We start from the raw sequence: 16,912 nt of genomic DNA, 5'->3' as shown, positions 1-16,912 counted from the left end.
AAATACCCCCTTCCAATTAACATTTTATACCATTACCTTATTTTACTTCCATGCATAGTTACTAATTTACCCATTTTGATATTTTCCATCTCTTCTTGTTGCTAGAATGTAAGTCTATGAAGTGATTATTCCTTGTTCACAACCATGTCCCTCATACTTAGAATGACAGAAGATCAATATAGGCAAAGGCATCAGGGAGATGGGAGAAGCAAATTAAAGGAACCATAGGGATTCAGATCGGCTGGATTAGTGGGTTCCTGTAGTAAATATCACATCCATCTCTTAAAGAGATTCTACAGCAAAAATCTTGTTAACAATGGTAAGATTGTGAAATAGACAATGTGAAACACAAAGTCTCAGATGTTGAGGAAGAAGCAGTATTTCTCAAACCTTTGGTCACAGGGTTCTTTTACATTCTTAAATGCTATCTCAAATCCCAAAGGGCTTCTGTTTATGTAGGTTTTAATGACCATGGATGTTTACATTAGAAATGAAACTCAGAAAATTTAAAAATATTTATTAATTCACTTACAATAGCAAATAATAAACCCATTATATGTTAACATACATACTACATGCTTTTGAAAATAAATTGTATTTTGGAAAACTAAAAATAATATACTGAGGGAGTGGCATTGTTTTACATGTGTGTAAGTCTCTTGACTGTGTGATTAATAGGGGAGAACTGCATTGTCATGCCTCAGTCTGTAGGCAAATCACAATTCTTGTAGCATCTGGAGAACTCAACTGTACATCTGTGAAAGAATGAGAGTAAAAAGTAAAATACTGTCTTAGAATTATTATGAAAATGGTGTTGACCTTGCAGATCCCCTGACTGGACCCCATTAGAGAACTGCTGATCTGGGGTTTGAGTAAGACCTAAACTAGAGGCGTTTCGTGTCCCAGCTGCTACTCACATGTCACAGGATTCAGTATGCACCTGGTCTGTTAAAGTACGAGGTGCCCTCAACTTGATGAGATCGTGTCCCCAATTTTGGAAATCAATCTTCAGAAACGTTAAATACATTTTTCTATACAGGCAGTGTTCTTCATCAGTATTACCTTCCTAGGAAGAGCTCACAGCATTCAGTTTGACACCTTTGCTCTTTTAAGACAACCCTGAGTGCGTCCTGCAGTAGACCCTGGCCACTGCATGATAACGTTTCTTTGAGAAGAGCTGTCCTTGGTTCCTGTTTGAGATGCCACAGTCACATTTCCCCCTGCGGGGAAACTGCGAACTTTGTTTCAATTTGCCCAGATTGTCTTCAGTCCACTGTAGTAGAAGTGTAATATCCTTTCAGCCCGAGCTGCAGGCAACGCGACAATGGAAGTGTTGAAAGTATTGGTTTGGGAATACAGAAGATTCTGGTCGAGACATTGGCTTTTTGACATACCAGCCACGTAACCTGGGAAGAAAGTTACTTATCTTGACGTTTTGTCTTCAGGCAGGTTGAAAGGTACCGAAAGTGTGAGCCTCAGTTTTCTCATTAGGTTGCTTTGAAGAGTAAATGAGAAGAGAGAGCAGCGAAAACTCTGAGTGATTAGAAACGGGTTATTTAAAGGAGTGTAAATAATGCCTCAGAATTTTTAAAGCTTCTCCAGGTGGTTCTCAAGTGCAGCCAGTGCCCAGACCCAATGATGGAATAAATTATTAGATACTTTGGTGGAATTCCATAGAGAAAGAAACTAGGGTGATGATAGAATGGAGCTGCTGAATTGTCCCAGTTTTGCCTGAAGATGAACACAGCACTTCATCGGATAGCTACATCAAAAGCCTTCCCTCTGTGCCGGTATACACCATTATATTCCAATTTGTCAAAAAATATGCTTTGTGGGTTGATTATATAAATCAATTGATCTTTACCCAGGGCTTGGTGATCTTCTTTTTTTTTTTTTTTTTTTTTTTTGTGATCTTCTTTTGACTGGGGTTACAAAAGCCTGGGTTGTAAATGATCTCTTAAAATACTAAGTGATATCGCAATAATTTTGTTTTAAAGCCACCTAGAAATTATTTAGCCGTACAGTGCTGGGACTAATGACTTTCACTGAGCAACAGAGTAATAGACATGTGCTTGTGTAGATATTACTGTTCTCTGTCTAAAGGCTAGTTCATTAACTCATGACTGTGGTCTTAGTTGGAGGCTGTTAATACCTTAAGGATGGTGTTTTTGAGTCTGGCAACGTGATAAACTGTGTCTGTTTCTATTCCCTGAGGCCAATAGATTTTTGGTTTTTAAAACTCATTAAGCAGCCCTAGGGAAGACAATTAAAGTCACTACCAGCTGGGCTCAGAAAGGCACACCACCATGGAAGGGGTGCAGACTTTGAAAGCAGACCATTTCGTGTCTGATCTGTAACTTGCTACTGAAGTGAGCAAATTACTCCAGTTTTCTGAAACTGACTTCTCTCATCTGTAAAATGGGCCAAACAAGAACAATACAACACAGAACTATAGGAATTGAGTGAGATAATACAAGTAAAAAAATTAACGCATGTGCCTCTGAAATAGTTAACCCATAGGCGAAGGAAGTATAGTTATTTCCTTTGATTCCATTATCCTTATTTATCAATTATAAGTTTGTATTACTTCTTTCTAGGGTAGCACATATTCAACACAGGTCTAGTGCTGGGATCAAGAGATCAGTTCCCATTGACTCTCTTTCCATTTTTCAGAATGATGGTACAGTTATTTTTGTATATTGGAGCTGTGGAGAAATAGAGGAAGAGGAATGAAAGCAGTAATGGAGGTTTAACCTGACCAAAAATCTATTAATATGGATACATGATATTTGAGTCGAATGCTCTGTGTATTGAAATGTTAATAATATTCTCATGTGAGGCTTTTGAAGTCAGCAGGAATAGAATTCTCAACTTACAATGAGCAGCTGTTTAGCAAATTATTAGTTAATGTCTTCAGTGCCTCTAAAACACATTTTTAGATTCTGTTTCTGCAGTGCAGAGAGGTCCTTTATTCTTTACCTCAGTTTTAAAAATAGCTAAATATCTATTAACACTGAAAAAAAAATTTGGTTTTAACTTGTACAGCTCTTTGGAGGTTTGTCCTATTTGTTTTAGGTAAGTGCCCAGGACAAGACTTGACTATGAGATGCAGTGTAAGATACCTGATGGGGTCTGACCAGTGCTGCCTTTCCCAGGCTAGTGTCCCTTTCAGGAGGCTCCAGAGGTAAAGAGTATGAAAGACAGAAGAGTTTATGCTCAGAACAGAGGTAGAAAAACCTCTTTGACTTCATGAAAACTAGACCTCAGTTTTAGCATCTCTTATTTTCGGTCGATCCTGTATCTTTCAGTGACTCTCTTGGAAAGGGAAATGGAATAAAATGTGGGTAATGGCAGGGATACCCAGAGTTATGTGACTCTGGAGCCACATTTGCTGTCACCATTAACTTAAAGAACCACATGACACCTATATGACTGGTAGAATTTAGCATAATGGTGCATTCATATAGTGAAATTAGTAGTCTTAAAGGGCCACCAATTAAACATAAAGGGACCGATGTGACCAGAGGGCTGTGGTGTGACCATCATTGCCTTAGAGAAATGGAAAACTCCTACGATTACATCCAAACTAAGAGTGCTTACACTTTTCTTAATGTGGTCTCATTTGGCTTGGGAATCTCTAGAATGTTCTTGTGTATATCATTCGCATAATATGTTTTGACATGTGAAAGGTGATCACGTTTACCTGGTAAAGATCAAGATAGCACATCACACTCAATAATTATTGGATTATTTTTAGTTAGTGCTCAGGCTTCAGGGTTAACTCTACTTTTATGAAGAGAACTACCTGTAGTTATCCATTTGTAACTGGTGTATCGAAGACTTAACAGACAGCCCAACAGGTAATGACACCTTTTGCCCTCTCCGATCTTATTTAGCTACTACATTCTGTTGAGTATCATTGTTCACCTCTTAATCACGTTTGGAAGATCCCTTAGCTTCGCGATAACTTTCAGATATTACAAAGGTTAGTTTGGGTAGGATGTGGCAGTTGAAACAAGCAATGCTCCCTCTGACACCACCTAGAAACAAGCCGAACGTGTTATAAAAATCACGTTTGAAAACATCATCAAGCTGTGACAGTAATATCAACATGCGAAACTAAAATTCCAGAGAAAGGAGGACGTTTCAGAGTGGAGCTATCAGGAGCCTGTGGATTTTTCCTCTTCGGGCATTTGGTGATTCTGAGAGTAGGTTGAAGAACAGGCATTTGCCTGGACACGGGGCTGCTGCTCCTTAGAAGAAGAGAAAGTAGCAGAGCTTTCAGCCGTTGTGTTGGATGGACTGAGAAACTGAGACTTCAGGGACCTCAAATCAATGGGCACTTTTTCTCAGAAGAGAATCGCTGAATCCTGACCTTGACAGGAGGCGAAAGAACCAGGCCAAAAGCTTATATAAAGCAGAGTGAAACCTCCCACGGTTTCACAGTGTTTAGGAAACCAGGGAAAGGAACCAAAACCAGACATGAGCCACAGCCCTAGAGGGAGTGTTGAATTGACAATGAGGGACTAAAAAGCCATCTCTCACCTGGGGGCGATTACGGATTGTCTCTGTAGCTAGAAGTCTGAGCATCTGTCTTTGCTAAACACAAGGTGGCAGCTGCCAGGCCCAGAACCCAGCAGAGATTCTGGTTTTCATGTGTAGCTGAAATGACAAACTTAGAGAAGAGAAGGGACTCAAACTCATGGCTGGTCTGTCTCTGAAGACATTTGCCAGACGTTGAAGCTGAGGCCCAGTACAAAAGCGGTACACTGAGACATCTAAGGATCTCCAGCATCCTTTCAAGGACTGAGGAGCAAAGACCAGTTAGGCTCTCAGCTGAAAGTTACGGAAGGCCATACCCTACAACACAAGTAGACTGAGTGGCTAAGTTTGCTAAGGCTGCTATGAAAAAGTGCCACAGACTGAGCGGCTTTAACAACAGAAATTTATTTTCTCACATTTCTGGACTCTGGAAGTCCAAGATCAAGGTGTTGGCAGGGATGAGGTCTTCTGAAGCTTCTCTCCTTGGCTTGCAGATGGCCACCCACCCAAGTTACAGGTCCTATTGCATGAGTGCCCCATCCTAGTGGCCTCATTTTAACTTAATCACCCTGTCTCCAGAGATAGTCACATTCCGAGGTACTGGTGCTTAGGGCTTCAACATATGAATTTGGGACTGGGGAAGCGTGGGATTGCGGGTAGAGGGGTTGGGGAAGTGGAGATTCAGCCTACAACACCGAGTCTTACTAGAATTCCAGACTAGCTCTGTCCCAAGTCAATCCCTGACTTGATGACAAGAGCAACCCCTTCCCCATAACATGATGTAACAAAGCATAACAAAGGAAAGACATGTCTGAAAGAAAATATTATCTGGAGCTCTACAGATGATTGACATTAAAAAAGTGACTAATTACCTTCATAACCAGAAGAATAAATCCCATTACTTATTTAAGTGTGTTTAGGTGCAAACGAATATCTACCATTCTCATCTGTGACCTGTTTCACTCGTAAGTACTCTAGACCAGACCACAAACATGCGTATGAATTACATGGGGACCTTGATGAAATGAAGACTCTGATTCAGTATGTCTGGAATGAGCCTGAGATTCTGCATTTCTATAACAGGCTTCTAAGGGACAGTCCTCAAGACCATCCTCCTGACCAGCTTACAGACCAGTAGGTGATGAGTGTGTACACTGGAGTTTAAGAAAAATTGCCCAATAAATAATGTTTAAGATCACTTCCAGCTCTGACATTCTGTTAACTTAAAAAAAAAATCTTTTCCAAAAGAAGACTTATTCTACCCCTTGACCATTGCACAGTGCCTTTTTGTGAACTTGTATAGGATTTGGAATTTATGAGGCTCACACTCAAAAAAGCTCATTTATTTTAGATCAGTAGTTCTGAACTTTGGCTACACATTGGAATCAAGTGGGGAGTGAGCATTGAAAAACACTGATGCTGGAACAGACCCTTCCCTCAGAGATTCTGATGTAATTATTCTAGAATGTGGCCTGGAAATTGGCATTAAAATTATGCCGGATGATTCCAATGTGTTGTCAAGATTAAGAACAACTGTTTTAGGGTAGCACTTTTATTTGTTTATTTATTTTTACTAAAATAGTACTGGACCTGCTTTGACCACCCACCTCATTTACCAGGCCCATTTCTGGTAAAAGTAAGTAAATGCTGGTCACAGCCCATCTGCAAAGGAAGTAGGCTTTACCCACAGTTGATAGTTGAATAACTTTTTCTTGGGAATTTTTTATCATCTGAAGCTAGATAGTTGCTGCTCCTTATAGACTGGGCATGTGATTTCCACTTTCCAGAGTCTTCTACAATCCCTATTGTCTCTTACACCCAGTTCACTTCTTTCATTAACTTAACCTGCTTGGAGCCTTTGGGTATGTGAGTTTGTAACACTATCTCTCCCGTACTAATTAGTGAGATAGTAAATTAGAGACTAAACATGTTCAAGGAGAAATTTTAAATGTACTTCTCAGGCATATTTCAGATAAGAATTGCACATTGCGTAGGTAGTTTTCCTAGGTTAGCTCTAAGACCCCTTCCATCTCTAATATTCTGTGGTCTAAATTGTTGGCATTTGTGCATGGATCACTTTCTCCATCCACAGTTGGAAAATCAGTATCTGAGTGGCTGATAGGTTTTAGACAATTGAAAATGCTTAACAATTATTATTGCATATTTTGACTCTTAACCATGTTATTAGTATTGCCTATAGGAATACGATGCCTTCTTAATCTCTGAGATTGCCAGTGTTTATAATAGTGGCTGGGTCATAATAAGTAGTCAATGCATGTTTGTTGACATTAGAATACTGAATTCGAATTTAATATGACCTATTTTGCTTCATTTCTTCATAGCCATAAGCTGAATTCAAAATTTCATTTATAACCAGTGGGAGGTCTGAGTTATGCTGGCCACTGAAACAAATGTAAACATCAAAATTCAGTGTCTCAGCACAATGGATGTTTAGCTCTTATCATTGTGGTGGACAGACTTATAAGATGGCCCCAAGGTACCACCCCATGTACATGTTTTACATAATCTGAAGATCTGAAGTGCAAGAAGGTTTGATGCAAACGAGATTCTTTATTGCTGGATTTGAAGATGGAGGAGGCCACACGGCAAGGAACGAGGGCCGCCTCCAAGAGTTTATAGCAGCCTCCAGCTGACAGCCATCAAGATAACAGGGACCTCGGTGCTAGAGCTGCAAGGAACTGAGTTCTGCTAACAGCCTGCGGGAGCTGGCAGCTGACCTTTCCCTAGACAAGTTTTCAGATGAGGATGCGGCCAGCTGCCACCTTGATTTGAGCCTTGCACGTAGGACTGGATGGGAGAGCCCCGCCATACCAGGCCTGGACTTCTGACATACAGACTGTGAACTAATAAGTGAATGTTGTTTTAAACAGCTAAGTTTGTTGTTATTTTTTACACAGCACTAGAAAGCTAACCAATTATTTGATAGCCTAATACTCGTAGTGATGGATGGTGGATGGTTTTCTTTTATGTGGTCATTCTGGGACCAGGTGCAGCTCTGCAGTCACCTAAAGAGACAACGGAGAGGGCATTCTAGATCCACTTCTGAAAAATCCAGTTTAGGTGCGGCAAACATCACTTATATTTTATTGATAGGAACTAGTTACATGGTTATCTGTCAGTACAAGGCATCCTAGGGAATATAATCCTGACTGAGCAGCTTCCTCTCCAAAAATTCGTATTGTGCAAGAGGGCTAAACATTTCTGTTGCAGTCAGATTTCCATGTGTTTGAATATTAAGGCAATTCTATATCTCATTCCAAGTGGAACAAGTAAACGTGATGATATTATATATTTTAATTTGAGATACAGAAAGAATAAGAGTAACGCCTTTATTAGAAAAAAGGTATGTGTTTCAATGACACATTCATTATCAGAGATCTTATCAGATATGACAATAGTCTGAGGAGAGAACCTGGGTTTTCGCCCTGCCCCGAGGTATTCCTCCATTATTGCCAACATCTTCCATTCCGCCTTCCAGGGGAAGGCTGCTGCTTCCTCACCTGCCAGTGAGGTCCAGGCCTGGACAACCTGGTACACAGCATCATGGCAGCACGGCCTCCCTGTGGATCTGGTTACCCAACGGTATCCTAGCACCACTCACCTATGAAAAGTACAGCAATCATCCTCCTCCCTGGCTCAGGGTAGCTGTGCCCAGCCTCTTTGTAGCAAGGGTGACTCTTTTAATAAGTTGTCTCCCATGGACTGGAGTGCTGTGTTCAGCCACTGCAGTGGTAGCCCAAGTAGCCTCTTGCTTGGAAACAAAGTTTATGAACTAATCTATAAGGATTTGATGAAAGAGTGTCACTCACTATATGCTACCTGATTTTCCTTTGGTTGTTTCTTATTTTTTTCAGGGTAAATTTAGTGCATAGAATGTTGAGCTTATGAAGTTGATAGAGAAGGAAATGAATTTGTTTTACAGGAACCTTAAGAAATATTCAAGACGGGATATATAATTTTCTACATGACCTCTTCTAGTAATTGATCTTTCTTGCTTTATTTGATATCATAAAAATCCAGACAAAAGGAAGTTATAAGAACTCAGACATTCTTATCTTCCAGGAAGGGACAGGGGAAAGGGAGGGGTATGGTGAAGAAAAACAGGGAGAAGAACTGCTAGTAAGACCAAAAAAGGGAAAATGAATTTCTAAGGAAGGCCAGTAAATCTCAGGAGGCATGACATTGCCGATGAACTGGAATATTCCAGATGCTACAGTGACAGCCATTGCTTCATCCCTTTCTCACCAAGAGGTCTCAGCTAAATCTGTCCAGGGTTTATTTATGTTTGTTTTTTTTTTCAGTGACATATTCCTCCCTCTGGTCCTGTCTCCCTGTCTCTCTGCTTCCTCCCATCTTTCCTCTGTCATCTCTTCCCTCTCCCTTTTGTCTTCTTTCTTGTTTCCCCTCCCCCCCTCACTTCTTCTCTTCCTCCTTCCCTTTCTCTCTCACTTCCTCCCCCTTCCCTCTCTGTGTTAAGTACTGTTCTAAGTGCTGAAAAGATGTCATACTCGTGACAACTTATGGGGTCTCTTATTAACCCCATGTTAAAGATAGCGGACATAAAGGCAAAGGGCAACTGGCATAAAGAGGTTAAATAATTCTTCCGACGTGAGTCTGGGCAGAGTTGGGATGATTCAAGGGGCTCCGATCATGTCACTCCCCTACTTGAACGCCTTGCTAGATTTCCTAGAAATTGCGTACCGCTCCGATTCTATGACATGATAGATGGACCTCTACAACAAATGGCTCCCAACCTCTCTCCCCAAACACAGTCGGCTTTTGTCACATCCCTAGAGGCCCCCATGTTATAGAATCATCAGAATACTCACTCTTTTCCAAACACAGATGGGCTTTTATGACTCCATGCTGCATGCCTGATACATAACACCTTGCTTAGTTTGTCGCATCCTTCTTTACCTAAAACTCTTACGCGTTGTTCAAAACCCAGACCACCTCTTCTGTGAAGGCTTTCCTGACACTTACAGGCTGAACTAGTTACTCTTCACTCTGAATGCAGACAAGAAAATGCTCACATTTCCATTATAGAATTTACAACATTGTCCTGGATTATTCATACATTTGTCCTGCCCACCAGACTCTGAAGTCCTGAAGAGAAGGAATGGGACCTTATTCACTGGCAAACCCAGTGTTTGCCACCTAGTTTGTGTGTGAAGAGTGTTGTACGATAACGCAAGAAAAGCATCATTGATATGTAACCTATATGCTAAACATAAGTAGTACTGACCTTAAATATCAAGGTTTTAGAACTGTACCTACATGCTGACTTAATCAAACATTTCCTATAAAAATTTGACTTTATACAATTTTAAATTGATTTATAATTTTGTCTTTCAGTTCCTCTAAATCAAGAGCTCTGCTAGTGATTTAAACATGCCATGATTTAATAAAATGTGATGTACATGTACTTTTCAAAAATACTTTTATTATGTAAAGTGAAATTCATTCTCTCTCTCCTTCGCACACAAACACACGCACGCACACACTGGATATGGCAAACCAGTCTGTGAATATCTTTAGACTTTTTCATAGTATACACCTTTGTGTTAAAAATCTTTTTTTCTATATAGTTTATTCATATTTATTTAACATTTAAGAAGTAAATGTTATACTGATAAAATCAATTTAAATTTTGGAGTTTAATGACGGTGTTGCAGGAATTGTCACTATTATTCTACCTTTGTCCAACATTAGATCGCATAGTCTACACACACACGCACACACACGCACACACACACACACTATATGCAGTCCTACATATGTTTAACAGTTTCGGACTTCTTTCACTTTATTTCTAAATTCAAGCATATCCCTTTGGATGGTGTTATTTGGATGTCAAATATTTTCTTAAAATGATATATAAATATACCCATATACATTAGTGTATGAGTTGCATGTTTGTGAATATTTATTCACTGTATATATAGTTCATTCTGGTATATATATGTATATAGTGTTACGTATATACACACACTATGTGTATAGTCTATATAAATATATACATATATGTATATATATGCGCACACACATACTGTATTTATATATCCCTTTGGATGATATTAGTTGGATGTCAAATATTTTCTTAAGGTGACATATAAATATACACATATATACATGTGTGTTAGTTGCATGTATGTGAATATTCCCTATATATGTAGTTCATTCTGATATATATATATGTATATAGTGTGTGTGTATATACACACACTAGGTATATAGTCTATACATGTATATATACATATACTGTATTTATATATCCTTTTGCGTAATGTTATTTGGATATCAAATATTTTCTTCAAACGATGTACACATGTATATGTGTGTGTATGAGTTGCATGTATGTGAATATTTATTCACTCTGTATATAATTTATTCACTCTGTATATAATTTATTCTAGTATACATATGTATATATGTGTATAGTGTGTGTATATTACACATGCTATGTATATAGTCTATACACACACACACACACACTATATGGTCCATTACAGCATGCTATATATTAATATATAGTTTCCAAGCTTCCTCATCCTTTGAGGCCAGATAATGATTTCCAGATAATGAGACTGAAGGGTACCTCTGAACATTCTGGACCAAAGAACGTTAATGCAGCCACCAACCTGGAAATGCTCTTAAACAGTGAGCTGTCTGTCATGAAATCCTGAGCTGAGCATGTTCTGTAAATTGTGTTTACTCTGTTGGGGTCTCTCCTGTCATTATTTTATGTGACAAAATAATGGTGAACAATTTTGAGTCATAATGACTGACAAATTGTAAAAGTGATAATGCTGGATCTGTCATAAAGAAACAAAGAAGTATGATTGCCCTTGCTGTACCTCCAAAGGTTAAATGACCTTTAAATGTTAAAATGACCCCCTAAAATGTTGGTCCATTGTATGTTCCTGGGTTCCTCTCTCCCATCCCTCCCTGCAGCCCTCTGCTCTCCAGTTAAACACAGTGTTCTTGCATGTTGCTGTGTATTCATTTAACTTGTTTATCTCATCCTTACTTCAAATTTAGATATACTAGGTTTAGGTTTTATGTCTTCTTCCTGCTTTTGCTAGCTTTTTCTTAAGTGAGAAAGGTAATTGTGACTTCTTTTTATCGGAAACATCTTTTTTCTTAAATAGAGAACCATAGACTCGTAACTGTACATTAGGGTCAATATCCATGGACAGGAAAGAGCACAGGTAGTTTGAAAGGTCTCCAGGTAATTTTAACGTACAGCCAGGGTTGAGGATCACCACCTACTAGAAGAAATATGTCTACTTATCATCTAAGGAGTTGATTTTTCACCAGGAATGCTTTTTAAACATATGAAAAGCTTCCCCAAATGACTATTTTTACACTATTATCCTCTCCCACAATCGAGAATTAGTTTTCAAAGGAATCTAGATGATGGTATATCACAATTTGGCCCAGAATTCTCAAGAGAGAGAGATATCCTAAAAGAGAATAAATATTTATAAGCATTCATCTAATGACATTCTCTATGCCAACTCTGTCCTTTCCCTGGAATGTTGAATTGAGCTTTGCTTTTCAAGGAGATTAAAAGTGATTCACCTAAAGCCCAGATATCTCTGTATTTGACAAGGAGTGATGGGATGAGCTCTGTCTACTTAAGAACCTCAGGAAATTCAGGAACTATAAAAAGATAGCATCGTTGTTGCCCACAGTGGATGTCATACACAGGTACCTTCAGTAATGATTAACCACAGAGTCTGAATTGATGCCAGATGAGGGAAAATGCAAACAGCACCTGTGTGAAGCTTCTGCACTGGTTTCTACTCCAAAGTCATACAGAAAATGTTTGTTTTTCTCCTTAGGTTAGAACAAGTGTCCTCCCTGAACATAAGGATCCCCCGCCAGAGGTTGGGGTAAGTGTTTCTTTTGTTTCCAAAAGGCACACACATCACTTCTAAGCTAATCATTTGGGTTTTCTCTGGCCTCCTGCCTTCTAGCTGACAAATAAAATTGAGTTAAATTAATAGAGTGTGACCTGCAAGGAGACACGGTCACATATTTGTGGAATTGCATGGACTTCATTCCTAGTCTCCTGAAAATCATCCTCAAGTGAATTCTTATTTAGTTCAGCTGGCTAGAGATGAGTCTAGAAATTGCCCTGCAGGTAACTGAGATGTGATTCGGAGCCAACATTCCAGGACCAACAGGAGGCTGGGAAATTGCAGGTGTGAGCTCGACCGCTTCCGCAAGGACGCAGAGGACTGACTAGCCGTAGGACTGTGATGTTTTCTGCATCCAGCCGCTTCAACACTGTAGGGTGGGTTGAAACAGAAGCTGCCACCGAAGTGCAGGCCAGTGCTGGAAAATCCAGCTGAGGTTTTCCTGCTGCATCTGCGCCATGGCATCTCAAGCTTTTACAAGTTGGAAGAGCAAGAGAGTAACAGGTAGTTTTGCTTGGACAAGTTTACAGTAGGCAATGGAGGCTCCTGAAGAATAGCCCAGCAGGCTGGTCCCTGGGATCCTGCATTCAGAAAGGTGGAAAAAGTCCAGAAGTAAGTTGAGTCTAAGAGGCCCTGCCAACTGAAAGGCCTATTTGAAATTCCCTGAAATCCTACAGGCAGTTGGCAACCTTCTTCCGGTGGGTGTGGGGAGCCTTGTACTAGGTAGCATTCATTTCCTCATTGGCAACAGCTGTCATCCCAACCTGCCAAGGGAACCCTCCAGAAAGCGTGCCTTGCATTGGCTGAGAAGTGAGTCAGCCACCTCTGCATCTCTCAGCGTAGGGGAAGGAAAAGGGTACTTCGTGCTCTCTCATGCCGAACGCAGCCTTCTAGTTTCTTCCTGGAACAGGCTGAATAACTCTCTTTGACTTAAATGAATCTTCATGCTTTGTTTCCTGCCAGTCTCTTCAGCCTCTTGTGCTGCTCTCACTTCCACCGCCAATCTTGGTGCCAAGACTACCTGGGCTGCTAGAGTTTCTCCCAAGGAACCAGCGAGTCCTCCCAGCCTCAGGCCACTCTCCCTGCAGGACACATGCAGCTCTCACTTCCACCGCCAATCTTGGTGCCAAGACTACCTGGGCTGCTAGAGTTTCTCCCAAGGAACCAGCGAGTCCTCCCAGCCTCAGGCCACTCTCCCTGCAGGACACATGCAGTCTCCTTGCCGGGCTGCCCAGTGGTGCTCTCTCCCAGCTCAGGACTTGGGTCACAGGCCTTTTGCCTATGACCACTCAGACGTCCTCCTTCAAACTAGAACCGCCAGTGCAAGCCGTCCTCACACCCTTTACAGTTCCTTCATATAATGTAAGGCCTTCTGAAATTTGTAACTCTTTTTTTAAATTAAAAAAAAAATCTATAGTGCTTTACAATTTTCAAACGTTTCACACACATGATTTCATATAATCCCATAATAACCCTTTTCCCCCACCCCTATTTTGCTCCTCCCCCTTCCCTCTCCCCACTGATAACCACTAGTTTGTTCACTGTATCTGTGGGTCTGGTTCTTATTTTATTTATTCACTAGTTTGTCGTGTTTTTTACATTTCACATGTAAGTGATACCATACAGTATTTGTCTTTCTTTGACTTATTTCACTTAGCATAATGCCCTCCAAGTCCATCCATGTTGCTGCAAATGGCAAAAAAAAAAAAAAAAAATGAAATTTATAACTCTTAATAAGCTAATCATTTTTTTTTTTTAATTCCCATTTATTTTTTGAGGTTCAAGAAAGATGAGCTGGTTTAATTATTTTCCTCCAACTGCTCACTCCCACAATTTCTCTGTGTTAAATCCCCCTTGCTTGAGATTTTAATGACATCTTGGTCTAATTGTATGAATTTCCCCCCTATTTTTTCTCTCATTCAAGTTCTTGGAACGGAATGCATCTTATTCATTTTCAAACTTGAGTCTCTTCTCTGGTTTTACATTATTCTCTTCCACCCTCTCCTCCACCATTTCCCGCTACAGGCTGTAGACATCTCTGCGCTTCTAGCAACTTGTGGTGGGGGGAGGGGGTCCGTTCTCACACTTTCCTCCTCTCATTGCTCAGTTGCTCAGGAGAAAGGAAGGGGGAGAGGTTCCTTCTGTGCTTGCCCACCATGAGGCGTGGTGCCCTTTATGCTGGTTTTGATCCTTCTCAGCATAATGTTGCCCGAGTTCTCTTTGTGGCAGAGTGAAATGCTGGCTCTCCTGTGAGCACAAATATAGGTATTTCTGGAGGCCTTGGAGGCCCCTTCCCATTGTATACTTTCCCATCATGGGGGATCTGGTTCTGGCTGAACCATGTCTCTTCTGACCGTTTCTATGAGCCCCAGCAGCATCGGGTACTAGATAATCAATGATTCTCAAAGGAGACACAATCACCAGTTCCCAACACAGCAGAGGCAGAGATGGTTTGGACACCTTCAAGCTTCGTAAGTCATGTTTTGGGTCCATACTCCCATGACTTTGGTTTTGGCCTTGGAGATCGAGATGTCTTCCTGAGGGTGGTCATGAAGAGAGAGATCCGCTTCATTTCCTAAATTGTATCCTCCCCAAATTCTGACCTCTCTCTTCCAACACTGCCTTTATATGAACTGGCTGTGTTGTGGTTACTAATAGACCAGTTTCTCTAAACTGGCTCCTTTTAGGCACTGTGATGAGGTTTTCTGAACTTATAATGTGGAACATTTGTTATCTTGTGTCCTCATCCTTGACAAAGACTCATCTGTAATTCCTGGACCAAAAGAAACTTCTCAGTGGGCATTCTCTGACATGTCTATTGTATCAGTTAGGAATGCATTCAGAAGCAAGTAACTGGATGAAGAGTAGGTAACAGACTTGTTCTTCTCATGTTAAGAAAAGTCATGGGGAAATTGCCCAAGTCTCCAGCTACTCAAAAGGACTTAAAGCAACCAGGCTCTGTCCATTGTCCTGCTTCTCCTTTCTTAAAGTGTTGTACAGTCTGACCATTACACCTCCAGGCATCACATTCCAAATTGAAAAGATTCTGAGCAACTCATCCTGTTCCTTCAATTCTGGAAAGGAAAACTCAATTGGTATACAGTCGTTCCTCAATATCCTCAGGAGATTGCTTCCAGGATCCTCCTCGGTTACCAAAATCCATGGATGCTCAAGTCCCTTACAGTTGGCTTTGCATATCTGTGGGTTTTATATCAGTGGTTCTGCATCCCAGGGTACAGAGGGCCAACTGTCCCACCACTTACATGATCACTGAGACGATCAGAGTCCCTGGGTAGAAGGGAATCGGGATACAATTCCCATTTAAACAAAATTAAGATGCTATTAGTAATGCAACTTGGGCAGAATGGGTATTATATATTAGTAATGTCTCCACTCTCCTACTAGATGTTAAACTAGTATTTGGTTTAACAAAATACTAGTTTATTTTGATTGCAAAGATCATGTATATTTTGTTTGCAAAGATCATGTATATTTTGTTTACTTTAATAGCCCTAGCTCTGTGCCCGGAAATTAGCAAATCATGATATATGTATTGAATGCATTAGGAAGCATACCATGATTTTGGTTTGCCAGCCATCTTATATTTTTTTAGAAGCACCAGAATAAAAAGGGAGGGGGTGTCTAAAAATAATTGCAATAACATGGTAAGAATCGAGTACATTTTATGACACATCAGAAATCAATAAAATGGTAATTATCTTACCAAACTAAATCTCAAGCATGATAAGAATGGGTCTAAATAAGAACAAGTCAGCATGCCTTGGCTTTTCTAACACCCTCAGAGCACGTGATATTTGGGATAGAGAAAAATTGTCACGCCTTGAGCAGCTGTGAAGTACCGCTGATTAATATACATCTCATCACTCCTCCGAAATATTTTTTTGGACACTGAAAAAAATTCTTGAGAAGTTAAGTTCTTGGCCAAGAACATAGAGCAGGTAATGGCTCTGCCATTACAGTGTGCCACGGACTCTAGCCACTAAGTACTCCAATTTAAAAAATCAGCTAAAATTTTTTATTATAAATCTTTCAAATATGTTCTATACATTTCTTTGCATTCTTCAGCAGCATCTATTAGATGAAACCACACCTTTGGTGATGACTTAGTCAAGCAGATACCAGTCTGTGCTCTGAGACCTTGTGAGGTATATTCATAGTAAAGATGTAATTTTATAATATATGACTTTGCCCTAAATTGCATTTTAATGTGTTCTTCGGACTGTTCATCAAGTTGTAATAGATATTCTCTCAGTTTTTTCTTTGTCATGTATTTTTTCAGCGCATATAGTTCACGTACCCCCTGTCCCTTCCTATAGAGTGGGAAACCACACAACCATGCCTGTTAGGGTAGAGGGGGAAGAAACAGTACCTGTACAAAAGTATGAAAAGGGGCCCATCCTGTA

The 16,912-nt window shown here is 40.2% G+C and overlaps 1 protein-coding gene across 5 annotated transcripts in view; it reads left to right on the top strand.

Annotated features, from left to right (window-relative positions):
* The window catches only part of INPP4B (inositol polyphosphate-4-phosphatase type II B), a 353,066-nt gene that overhangs the window by 94,926 nt on the left and 241,228 nt on the right, over nt 1–16,912 (top strand). For all 5 annotated transcript variants that reach the window (XM_065877996.1, XM_065877994.1, XM_065877993.1 and 2 more), the window contains exon 5: nt 12,411–12,461. In XM_065877996.1, the coding sequence (XP_065734068.1) occupies nt 12,411–12,461 (51 nt within the window). The remainder of the gene's footprint in view (nt 1–12,410; nt 12,462–16,912) is intronic.

Source organism: Phocoena phocoena, chromosome 5 (assembly GCF_963924675.1).
Source record: "Phocoena phocoena chromosome 5, mPhoPho1.1, whole genome shotgun sequence".
In the NCBI taxonomy this organism is placed as follows: domain Eukaryota; kingdom Metazoa; phylum Chordata; class Mammalia; order Artiodactyla; family Phocoenidae; genus Phocoena; species Phocoena phocoena.
This window is presented reverse-complemented; position numbering and strand designations above follow the sequence as displayed.